This window comes from Rhinolophus sinicus, chromosome 3, assembly GCF_057876585.1.
Source record: "Rhinolophus sinicus isolate RSI-liver-muscle chromosome 3, RSI-T2T, whole genome shotgun sequence".
NCBI classification, from domain to species: domain Eukaryota; kingdom Metazoa; phylum Chordata; class Mammalia; order Chiroptera; family Rhinolophidae; genus Rhinolophus; species Rhinolophus sinicus.
Genome location: NC_142503.1, coordinates 13,027,699 through 13,040,612, shown reverse-complemented (window position 1 = coordinate 13,040,612; position 12,914 = coordinate 13,027,699). Strand labels below are relative to the sequence as shown.

The 12,914-nt window shown below is 32.6% G+C and overlaps 1 protein-coding gene across 5 annotated transcripts in view; it reads left to right on the top strand.

Annotated features, from left to right (window-relative positions):
• The window catches only part of CDH18 (cadherin 18), an 893,359-nt gene that overhangs the window by 788,740 nt on the left and 91,705 nt on the right, over positions 1-12,914 (top strand). For all 5 annotated transcript variants that reach the window (XM_088796449.1, XM_088796451.1, XM_088796448.1 and 2 more), the window contains one exon: positions 6,807-6,974. In XM_088796449.1, the coding sequence (XP_088652575.1) occupies positions 6,807-6,974 (168 nt within the window). The remainder of the gene's footprint in view (positions 1-6,806; positions 6,975-12,914) is intronic.

The window sequence follows — 12,914 nt, the reverse complement described above, 5'->3', positions numbered from 1 at the left end:
TTCTCTTGCTTATTTAAACTGCCACCTACTAATCTGGAGTAGTTTGCCTTTCTTGATCTCTGTGTATGGGGGACGGGTACTTTGCAAACAACCAATGGGCTGAATATCTTTGTCCTCCCAAAATTCGTATGTTGAAACTCTAACTCCCAATATGATATTTTGAGATGGACCCTTTGGAAATTCGTTAAGGTAATATTAGGTCATGAGGGTGGAGCCTACATGGGTAGGATTAGTGGATTTATAAGAAGAGGAACAAAGAGACCCTCAAATGAGACAGGTCATGTAAAGACATTGTGAGAAGACAGCTGCCTGCAAAACAAGAAAAGAGCAGTCATCAGGAACTAAATCGGCTAACGTCTTGATCCTCGTAGCCTCCAAACCTGTGAGAAATAGACTTCTACTGTTTGAGACACCAAGTCTATGGTATTTTGTTATGGAAGCCTGAGAAGATTAATACAATAGTCAATTGGATTTATAAGTAGGCTAAACACATTCAAATTACTAAGTCAGAGTCTCTAGGGGCTGGGTCTAAGGATTTACGCCTTAAGGAGATTTCAAGGTCATGTTCAACCATGGTCAAATTTGGAAACCATGAGAAATATTGTAAAAATTAGGCTGACTGACTAATAGATCAGCCAAAATGGTACACTGTTTGGAATGAAAAGGAGTGTTTTAATAGTTAAGCAAAAACAGGCATAATTTGAAAATGTCCTGGGAAAACTCGTACATAAAGTCATTTTGCCTAGATAGCTTTACATTTAACTCATGTTTGATATTTAAAAATTTGTTTTGCTTAATGTTATCTCTCTTTTCAAATGTAGCAGTATAGATAAAAGTGGGAGGTAAAATCAGTGTGTGTGTGTGTGTGTGTGTGTGTGTGTGTGTGTATGTATAGATAAAAGTGGGGGGTAAAATCAGTGTGTGTGTGTGTATGTGTGTGTGTGTGTATTCACATGTGCATGCATGAACTTATTAAAAAATATGTTTAATTCTGTAAAAAGCCAGATATTATCCTAAGCATTGAGAATGGAAAGTAGGTTGTGAATTATTCTTTCACTTAATGTTTTTGTCTTTGTATCTTTATCAAAATATTGAGAAGGTATAAATGTTTGCCATTTTTTCTAACTTTTATCAATATTGTTCACATTTCTGATAAATTTATCAAAGTGGAATAGTTATAGAAATAATTAATAATAATTAAATATTTATGTAAATGGTCACCAACATGGATAAAGGATTCTTTATCCATGGTGGTAAAATTACCCACTCAATAGATTGGCAGAGCAAGATGAGTTCATGGTAACTTTGGCCACGTGGACCATAGGCAAAAGTCTTCTGAAGTGTGAGAGGGATCAAAGGCCAGGAACATTCAGAAGAGTGTTGTGATTTTGGACAAGGGATGTTAAACCTTGTTATTACCCATCTGCTGCAAGTATTAAGGTAACATATTAGTACTTTAAACTGTAACATTAGAAAGTACTTTATATTTGTAATCTTATAATCAGTTCAAATAGAATTCACATGCGTGAACTAAACGTACTTAAACAATTCATTCAGTGGCACCATGTGTCATTCCCTGTTGAAAAATCCACAAACTGCACCAGGAAAGACACTCTTCTTTAAAAGTGCTAAGGATTTCTTCTATAAAAAGTACATTCCTAGTTTTAAAATGTTATTGAGCAGCAAACTAAGAATAGACGAAAACATCCTCAACTTGATCAAGACTATATACCAAAACAAAGAAACAAACAAAAAAAAACTACAGCTAACATCAAACTTAATGGTGAGAAACTCAAAGCTTTCCCATTAAGATCAGGAACAAGGTGAGGATATCCTCTGTCACCACTCCTTTAAAATATGGCAGTGGAAGTTCTAGCTAATGCAGCAAAACACTTATTGGGAAACAAATTTATAGAGATTAGGAAAGGAAAAAGAAAAAAACTATCTTTGTTCACAGATGACATACTGTCTCCATATACAAGCTAAAGTAATCAATAACAAACCTCTGAAAGCAATAAACATTATAGCAAAGTTTCAGGAAACAAAGTTAATAGTTAGGGGTGGCCAGTTAGCTCAGTTAGTTAGAGTGTGCTGCTAATAACACCAAGGTTGCCAGTTTTATCCTCACATGTGCCACTGTGAGCTGCACACTCCTTAAAAAACAAAACAAAACAAAACAAAAAACAAAACAAAAAAAAAGAAACAAAAAAAAGCCAATTACTTTTCTATATGCCAGCAATGAACAAGTGGAATTTGATTTAAACACAAAATACCATTTAGGTTAGCAACCCGCAAAGGAAATGCTTAGGTATAAATCTAACAACAACAAAAAAACACGTACAACATCTATATGAGGAAAACTACAGAATTCTCGTGAAAGAAACAAAGAAGAAATAAATAAATGTATAAATATTGCATGTTCATGGTCAGAAAGCCTCAATATTGTCAATATGTCAATTCTGCCCTACTTTGTATTTAGAATCAATGGAATACTAATCAAATTCTCAGGATTATTTTGTGAGTATTTCCAAATTGAATCTAAAGTTTATATAGAGAAGTAAAAGACACAGAATTACCAACATAACATTAAAGGAGAAGAAAAAAGTTGGAAGATTGACACTACCCAACTTCTAGATAAACTATAAATCTATACTAATCAAGACAGTGTGCTATTGATGAAATAACAGAAAAATATATCAATGGAACAGAATAGAAATACTCCCAGAAATACTCTCATACATATTGTCAAGTAATCTTTGACAAAGGAGCAAACATAATAAATGAAGAAAAGATAGTATTTTCAACAAATGGTACTGAAACAAATGAGTCCACTTGCAAAAAAATGACATAGACATTATACTCTTAAAAAAGTAACTCAAAATGTATTACAGATCTAAAGTGCAAAAATATAAAATTCCTAAAATATAACATAGAAGTAAATAAGATGACTTTTAGTATTGCCGTGGCTTTTTAGATACAACACAAAAATCATGATTCATGAAAGAAATAATTAATAAGCTGGACTTCACTTAAAAACATCTACACTGTAAAAGACATTGTGAAGACAAGAAGACATAGCCTTGGAGACTATATTTGGAAAAGACAAATCTGATGAAAGATTGTTATCAAAAATATACAAAGAACTCTTAAAACTCAATAATATAAAAACAAATAATCCACTTAAAAATGCAGAAAAGACTGAATTGACACCTCACCAAAGAAGACATACAGATGGCAAATAAGCATATGAAAAGATGTTCAACATCATATGCCATTAGAGAAATGCAAATTAAAGCAACAATGAAATACCTCTACATATGACCAAAAATCTGGAACACTGACACAACTAAATGTTGACGAGGATGTGAAACAACAGGGATTCTGATTCATTTCTGATGGGAATGCAAATAGTACAACCATTTCAGAAAACAGTTTGTAGACTTCTTACACAATTAAACAGACTCTTACCATAGCATCCAGCAACCATACTCCTTGATATTTACTCAAAGGAGTTGAAAATTGATGTCCATGCAAACACCTAGACACAGATGTTTATAGCGATTTTATTCATAATTACCAAAACTTAGAAGCAACCAAAATGTCCTTCAGTAGGTGACTGTATGAACAAACTATCATGTTTCCCTGAAAATAAGACCAACCCTGAAAATAAGCCCCAGTTAAGATCGTCAGCCAGATGGACACATTTACTATGTTATGACAATGTTCCAGAAGAAGATGACATGACTGTATTTGAATAAATGTAGATTGTTGTACAGGAAAAAATATGACATCCCCTGAAAATACACCCTAACGCATCTTTTGAATCAAAAATTTATATAAGACCCAGTCTTATTTTCGGACAAATACTGTATAAGATCTGGTCTTATTTTTGGGGAAACACAGTATTTTACATCCAGACCATGCAGTATTATTAAGCACTAAAAAGAAATAAGCTATCAAGCTATGAAAAGACATCGAGGATCCTTAAATGCCTAGAAGTAAGTGAACAAGCCAATCTGAAAAGGCTACGCACTGTATGATTTCAAATAAGTGACATTCTGGAAAAGGCTGAACTATGGAGACAGTAAAAAGATCAGTGATTGCCAAAGACTGATGGGAGGGAGGGATGAATAGGTGAGTGGCACGACTTTTTAGGTCAGTTAAACTATTCTGTGTAACACTCTAATGGTGGATACATGTTATTATACATCTGTCCAAACCCATATAATGCAGAACATGAAGAGGGAACCTTAATGTAACCTATGGACTTTGGATGAATAAGATGTGTCAAGGCAGGTTCATCAGTTGCTACAAATGAACCATGCTGATGCAGTGTTGCTAGTAGGGGAGGTTGTATATATGTTGGGAGATGGGGATACCTGGTAGCTCTCTACTTTCCTCTCAGTTTTGCTGTGGGCCTAAAACTGCTCTAAAATGTAGTGTTTAAAAGAAAAAACTTTTCTAAAATATAATATTATATATTATATTTTATTTATAATATTATATATTATATTATATTTATAATATATAATATATATATAATATATAATATTATATATTATATTATATTTATAATATTATATATATATATAGGGTGTATATATATATATATATATATATAGAGAGAGAGAGAGAGAGAGAGAGAGAGAGAGAGAGAGAGATCTCAATTATGTTCTAGGCCATGCCACTTAAATGCATCTGGCTACAGGTTAGGGGTAACTGTTGTTCACTGGCATCATATTTCTGTGGCAATTTGACTGTAACACTCCAAGTTACTTATGTATGTGCCTTCAGGGGAGAGCATAGCTATGCACATGCAGCCGGTCCTGTCCCAGGACAATTGTGAGTTTAAATGGACTCCTAGATAATTTCTGAGAAGTATGTGTCAATTCTGGATATGCTCTTTTCATTCCATATCCAAATCTGGCAGACATGTTTCATCCCATTCTGTGTAGAAGGAGATAATGGCAATGCAATGAAATAACTGACGTCCCTACAGTATAAAAGAAAGGTTTGTGCTGATTTTACTAATCTTCTTAAGTGAATAATATTCAAATTGCATAAAAGAGATTATTTATGATTCACTTTGTGATGATTTATTTTACTTTTATGTATTTACATTCTTCAAAATATCATTCTACTAATTTCATTGTAAAACATTATTTTGGACAATAATCTCCTACTTCTTCACACCAGAGCCAAGTCACATTCATAATGCATTCGTTTTAGAATGGCATCTGTGTTGCCTCCAAATTTGATAAAATATTTTCACAAATTCTTAGCTCATTCATTTCTGCATTAATTCAATTCCTTCCTATGTAATTATATGTGATAAAATATTGTTCTTTTTAATAAGGATGCTTGAGGCTCTTATGCATATAATAGATGAATCATTTATTAACATATTATTATAATTTCTTTTGATAAGAACAAATTTCATTTCTATTTAGCTTCAGGAAAGTTTTGTTGAACTCTTCAATTATATATTCACAAATTTTGAAAGTTCTGGGATTTCTTTTCTTGGTGCCTGAGGCTCTCCTCTCAAGGTGATTACACATGCAATCCATTCAGTAAAAAAAAAAAAAAAAAAAAAAATGCAGTGCTTAACTGTTCTATATTAAAAACAACTTCTTGCCTATTTCATACCACTTTTAAAAGACTATTTTTAACTTGAATATACAACCCCATGTTCTCTCATTATATCAAGATTGTCTGAAGATGTGGTTGTTAAACTCTATAGTTAGTTATTATAATTGGCATCATGCTATGAATAGCACTGCTAACTAATCAAGTGTGTGATTGAAGCCACTGGTGTCTTTCTCAAAAGTGGTATGCTTCAAATATTTTTAATAAATGTTGAGTAATCTTTGGAGTAGCAAATTATATATAATACATATATACATATACTTATATACTGATTTATAAATTTATGATCTGGCACATCTACATGAGGACAGTTTTATATTTTATGACATATTTAATAGTCCATGGGTAAATTTAACCATCTGGAAAATGTGTTCCCGTTTTAAAATTTATAGCTTTATTGACAAAGCTATCTAATTTGCGTGTGGGTGTGGGTGTGGGTGTACCTACAAATAATTACAAATGGATGTATAACATTTTTAGCTTTTTATTGGATCCAAGTGTCAATTCGTGAAAAAGACAATTCAATGACTCCTTTGGCACCGTAAGATAAAGAATTTGACTTTTACATGTGAGTTTTGGAATCATTCTTTTCACGTTTTTTTATTTTGCTATTGTACTCAGATCTAGTTCTTATTGTAGTTCTTATTTCATGGCAAAAATAGTGAGTTTCTTAGTCTTGATAAATGTCAAAATACATCACACCTATAAGGTTTGTCCATACCCACACTGCTCCATTGTTTCCCATCCATGACTTTAACAACTCTGTCAAGAAAGTGTAAATTGTTCTATGAAGTGGATAATTAACCTCTGTTCAAATCATCTCACCTAACAAGTGTGAGGAGACCAGGTTGTGGAATGTTCAACACACCAGAAGAAGGAACAAGCTTGGACTACGGAGCTGACCTCTAGGACCTGTCCACCCCAAGGAACGCAGAGACAGGACTCTTAATTTGCCACCTAAGCATAGTTTGGGACATGTGGTTGTAATCAGTGTTTCAATGAGATAGTTTTAGTAACAGTGTGAAGGTACTGGTTGTCTCAGAAGTCTGCATTTTCTCTCAAAAGCATTTAATTTAGAAATATATTTCTTAAAACAGAAAAAAATAGGTTATGTATTTCTCATTTAATGCAATCCATACTGTTTTTTCTACGTATTGTAGGAGTTATTAGAACTGCCTTACATAACATGGACAGAGAAGCCAGAGAACACTACTCGGTGGTCATTCAAGCCAAAGACATGGCTGGGCAAGTCGGAGGGCTGTCAGGATCCACAACGGTCAACATCACCCTGACTGATGTCAACGACAATCCCCCACGCTTTCCTCAGAGTATGTACTTGTTTTGCATTTATCAGATTTGCATTTACAGTTATTCATTTATGCAAAACAAAATGAAGTGCATGAATATCTAATGTCATGTTACTGTTATCTAAAATGGAAATATTTGTGTGGTTATGTGTGTGTGCGTGTGTGCGTGTGTGTGTGTACGGTCTCCATCTATACACAAGACTGAAGAAATCATTCCACCTATTGTCTCCTGAACCTGGTAGGTATCTGTCATTGTGTTAAATATATGTATTTCATTTGGCTTCACAGTTAAATACTTAAAATGATGTAGTGGTAGTAAGTATATCATGCGTTTGCTGAAGTAATTATTTCTAAGATTTTCATAGAAATATTCAAAATACATTTTGGTATGGACATTCTACTCATGAAAAATGATTGCATGTATACCTTCTGTTCCTGAAATTTAAAAGAAAATTATTCATGTTATGAATGAATGCTCTTCACACACACACACATGCACACACGCGCGCACACACACACACACACACACACACACACCATCTAACAGGATGGTACAACAAATATAATATGGTTGAATCTCAAAGTAGAATTTGGGTCTTAAGGAATGGAGAGCACAAACTAGCAAGCCACTGAGGGGAAAAATGTATTATTTCTGTGAGTTTGGAAGAAAATGGTGTTTATGACATCTTCAGAATGGGAAGTAAATAATTATATATTGATTATTTTTAATGTGGCAGAACTGTGGATGACATTTTATAGAATAATCTTTAATTATCATAAAAATTCTATAGGGTATCTGTCCCATAGGTCTTTCCAAAACATGATGTTTGAAAACTGTATCTATCTATCTATCTATCTATCTATCTATCTATCTATCTATCTATACACATATATACTATAAAAACTATATATGTATATATGTATATATATATACACACACACACACACACACACACATATATATATATACACACACATATATATCCATATATATGTGTATATATATATATATATATATATATATATATATATACATATATAGTCACAGGATGTAAAGTACAGCATAGGGAATATAGGCAATGGAATTGTAACGGTTATATCTGATGTCAGAGGGGTAGTAGACTTGGAGGGGTTATCACTTTGTGAGGGGTATAAATATCTAATCATTATGTTGTTTTGCACACCTCAAACTAATATAATAAAAGAAAAACAAAATATCAAGGGTGTCAACGAGTAGATGGGGACATAGACAAAAAATGAAAGCTCTTAAATTTTTAATTATAAAGCTTGATGATTGTCAGTGGAGAGTCATTAAATTCTCTATTTACTACATTTTATATGTTTGAGATTTCCAAAAAAATAAAAAATAAACCTACTAAAATATATAATGAGGTGTATCAGTACCAGCTCTTCACAAGTCAGTGCTAAATGTCTTCATCACCTTCATCTCTTAATACTGCTCTCAGTACACGCAGGCCTAGCCAGAGTGGACTGCTGCCTGTTCTGAAAACACAGTAACACTTTACATATCCTTAACTCAACATTCACATTCCTTTTTTTAAAAGCACTGCTATAAATTTCTTTGAACTCTGTTACAGAATTAGCAGAGATAACCAATCCTTAGTTACTGTTAAATAGCATTTCCCCTATACTTTTTTATTTATTTCCATAGGTTCACATCTCCTTGACTACTATGAGTCTCTCTAAGAAAGAATATTGCTTGAATTGTCTTTGTGACTTTAAATGTTCAGATCAGTGCCCAGCCCTTGAAAAATGATTACTAATGAGTGAGTGAATGAGTCAAACTTAAACACTCTGTCAAACTGCCGTTGTTAAAAGACCGTTGTTAGAATACATGCAAGTCAAGTTCATAGGTAGAACCACTTTAAAATATTGGTTTTACCAATAAGCTCATGTGACCTGGTTCACTGGCCTCCACTCTATGAAGTATGTTTGAAAGAAAATTATAAATCACAGATAAGTTCACATTATATTAATCTATAATATATTTGCAAAATTTTGTAAAATTAGTAAAATATATTAGTAAAATTTCGTAAAATGACTTTGTAAGTCATTTTACAAAGTACATGTACTTTTGTATTTAGTTGATCATTTAGTCCAATATGCATATACACATTTATCACTTTCAGACAAGTGCTATCATTTCATAGGATGAGAAAACTGAAGTTCAAAAATATTTAAAAAGATAATGAGTGGTAATGCTAACCTCAACTGAATACAAAATGTATTATAATTTACAATAGCAACTTGTCTACCTGATTTTCCAGTAGATTCTACCTCCAATATTTTTAAGATGTGTCTTAATATCATAGTTCTTAATCAAGTGAAAAATCCAGTGATACACAATAAGGGTAAAATAAATGGTGGGCCATGATGCAAATACTATCTCCCACTCTCCATCCTTCTCTGCATAAACTATTTTTTTTTAATTTACAAGTCCAATAAAATTAATTTTAGAATTCAACATAAACTTGTACTAGTGATGAATTTGGACAAATTAATTCCTAATTTTATTATGAATTAATAACATTATTATTGTTGAAACATCAGTTCATGGTGAAAACAATCATTTTGCCAGACAAGGAAACAGAATAAATGTATACTGTCTGGGTGAACTCATTACATCAAATTGGATTTTATTTAGTTAGTAGCAGTCGATGCAGAATGACTGACATGTCATTCCTGCCATATTGTGAGATGGACTTAGTTTTAAAACAGAGACAGTACACACTTCGACTTGTTTAAAACATATTTTATTTTGCTTTCATATTACACTAACACACTACTGCTTTCAGAATCATTTAGTATCACCATGATAAGAGGAGCTTTCAGTAAAGTTTGTTTTTGTTTGTTTGTTTGGTTTTTTTTGCCATTTACCCATATGTGTTACAACTCATCAAATGGCTACTTACGTAATGGGAAACTTTGTAAACTGCTTAGAGGAAAAAATGATATAGTATGAGAACTGGTATTCATGAATTACCATAAAATGCGCAAATCCATATATAACCAACATATCCAGTCATCAACTGGATCCAGTAGTCTCATTGTTTATCTTCAGATGTGATGTTTTTTACAGTTCTCCTGACTTTCTTTCTTTACCTGTCTGAGACAGCCATCTTGCTTACACTATTACTGTGACTGATTCTAGTATAAACATCTGGCACACAATACTTTGCCAATATATTACATCAAATTGTTTTTATTTCTGTTTCTTCCTTCTGCCAATCTACCACAGACTGAGAGGGTGAGTCATCTTCTTATATCTTATATCTTCATTTAAAGTGATCACTATATTTTAATATAAAGTAAGCTTTGATTAAGAGTTTGAGAGCTAGAGGGAATTAGGCTAATAGTTTACAAAGTCTCGAGGGAGTTACAAATTCAATGGCCTAGGGCACAAGGCAAGGACCACGCTGCCTGTCAATGTCAGGAAAGCTATCAGGGAGAACAGAGACTGTACAGGGCACGCCCAGACTGGAGGACAGCCACTACCCAATTCCCAGGAATGCCCAACGGTGGGCAGGACAGTTAGAAAAGGGAGCTTCTTATATGACTCGCAGTGGAAGAGAAGAAATCAGCTCATCTAAGACCTAAATCCTTATATAATGGACAACAGGATACCCACTTCTCCGTCAGAGAAAAAACAACCCCAGATGTAAAATTCCTAAAATCAGTCCTTACAATGAAAATAATCTATTCTACTTATGACTCTTGATGTTTCCTTTTCTTTAAAAAAAAAAAAAAAAAAAAAAGATTTTTATTAAAAATATAGTTTGGTTTGCATACAATGTTGTATTAGTTTCAGGTGTACACCATAGTTATTCAAAATGTATGTACCTAAAGAAGTGATCACCATGATAAGTCCAGCAACCATCTGACACCATACAACACCATGGAGATATAATGTACAGCATGGGGAATATAGTCAATAATATTGTAATGGAGTTATTTCCTTTTCTGGTTGTAACTATGTTATAGTTATATTACAGTTATTGCTTAATTTATTCTTAGGTAGGCAAAAAAAATCACTGACAATTATTCATCTGTATACAGAATAGGCATGTAAAGTTCAATACCTTAATGAAAGTTCATAAAGCAAACTTTCTGTATTATAAATGGAAGGAGCTGTATTTTGAGAATGGCCCTTGAAGAGTAAATAAACAAGTTTGGGAAAGAAGAATAATGCATGTCAAATAATCACAATGAAACAGTAGAAACTGTTTCTACTTCCCCAAAACTTCCCCAAAACTTCCCCAAGAGGTAGGAAATGATTGCAAAATTGTAAGTCACCCAACAAAATAAGCCCATTTATGACTAGTTGATAAAACACAATGTAATATTGGAAGGATCAAGTCCTAAAAGTTCAATAGATGGCAGTATTTCCTATAATACTAAAAATTACACATGTTTAACTAATTTGGGTAAGTTTAATGTTAAGTTAAAAAGAAAATGTCATTGATAAAGATATTGATATTGATGTGCTTCATTGACAGCAAAATATTTTGGATGAAGGACCATAATTTTTAACTTATTGAAAATTATGTGAAAACAAATCAAAATGTATTTATACATTGAGCATTAATATCTTATTTGGAAGAGGAATTAAAAGAAAAATAGGGTCTTCTTTGACCCATCAAAATATGAACCATATGTTTTAACTGCTACCGTGTTTTCCCAAAAATAAGACCTAGCTGGACCATCAGCTCAAATGCGTCTTTTGGAGCAAAAATTAATATAAAACCCGGTCTTATTTTAATATAAGACCTGGTCTTATATAATGTAATGTAATGTAATGTAATGTAATGTAATGTAATGTAATGTAATATAATGCAATGCAATGCAATACAATACAATGCAATGCAATACAAAACAATGTAATATAATGTAATATAATACCGGTCTTCTATTAAGTTTTGCTCCAAAAAGACGCATTAGAGCTGATAGTACAGCTAGGTTTTATTTTCGGGAAACACGGTAGCAAGTTGAAGTTTCTGTAGTGTACTTATAAAAATGGCATCCACTTTATTTTATTATGGTTACAGACATATTTTAAAAGATTTTCATTAAAATATAGCTAACATATAATACCACGTTGGTTTCAGGGATATACCATAGTTATTCAACATTTACCTAAAGAAGTGATCACCATTTACCTAAAGAAGTGATCAACATTTACCTAAAGAAGTTGAATACCATAGTTATTCAACATTTACCTAAAGAAGTGATCACCAGGCTATCACAATATTATTGACTATATTCCCTATATTATATATTATACTGCACTTTGGTGAGCTATTCACTGTTGAAGGACATTAGGAGGATTCCACCTTTTGGATATTGCAATTAATGCTGCTATGAAAATTGGTGTACACATGTATATTCAAGCCCCTGCTTGCATTGGTTTTGGATATGTATCCAGAAGCAGGATTGTTAGGTCTTATGATAATTTTATGTTGGATTGTTTTAAAGAAACACTACATTGTTTCCCATGGAGAATTCACTATTTTACATCCTCAACTGCAATGCACAAATATTCTGATTTCTCCACATGCTTGTTAATACTTATTTTCTTTTTCTTTTTTCGATAATAACCATCATAATCTCTTCATAATTCAGTTTTTATAGCTTGTGTGTTTCTAAGAATTTGTCAGTTTCATATGAGTTGTCCATCTTGTTGACATACAATTTTTCACAGTACTATCTTGCAATCCTTTTCTTTCTATAAAATCTGCCATTTTGTTTCTGCTTTGTTTCTAGTTTTAGTCATTTGAATCTTCTCTCAATTTATTATTAGTCATTGTTGATGAAGTTTTGTCATCTTTGGTGATCTCTTCATTGAGAGATTTGGGACTGAGTTGTTGTCTCCTACAGACCAAGATCTCTCTGAAATGAGACACGGTGGAGCTAGAGCAAGTAAAAACATCATAAATCCTTACA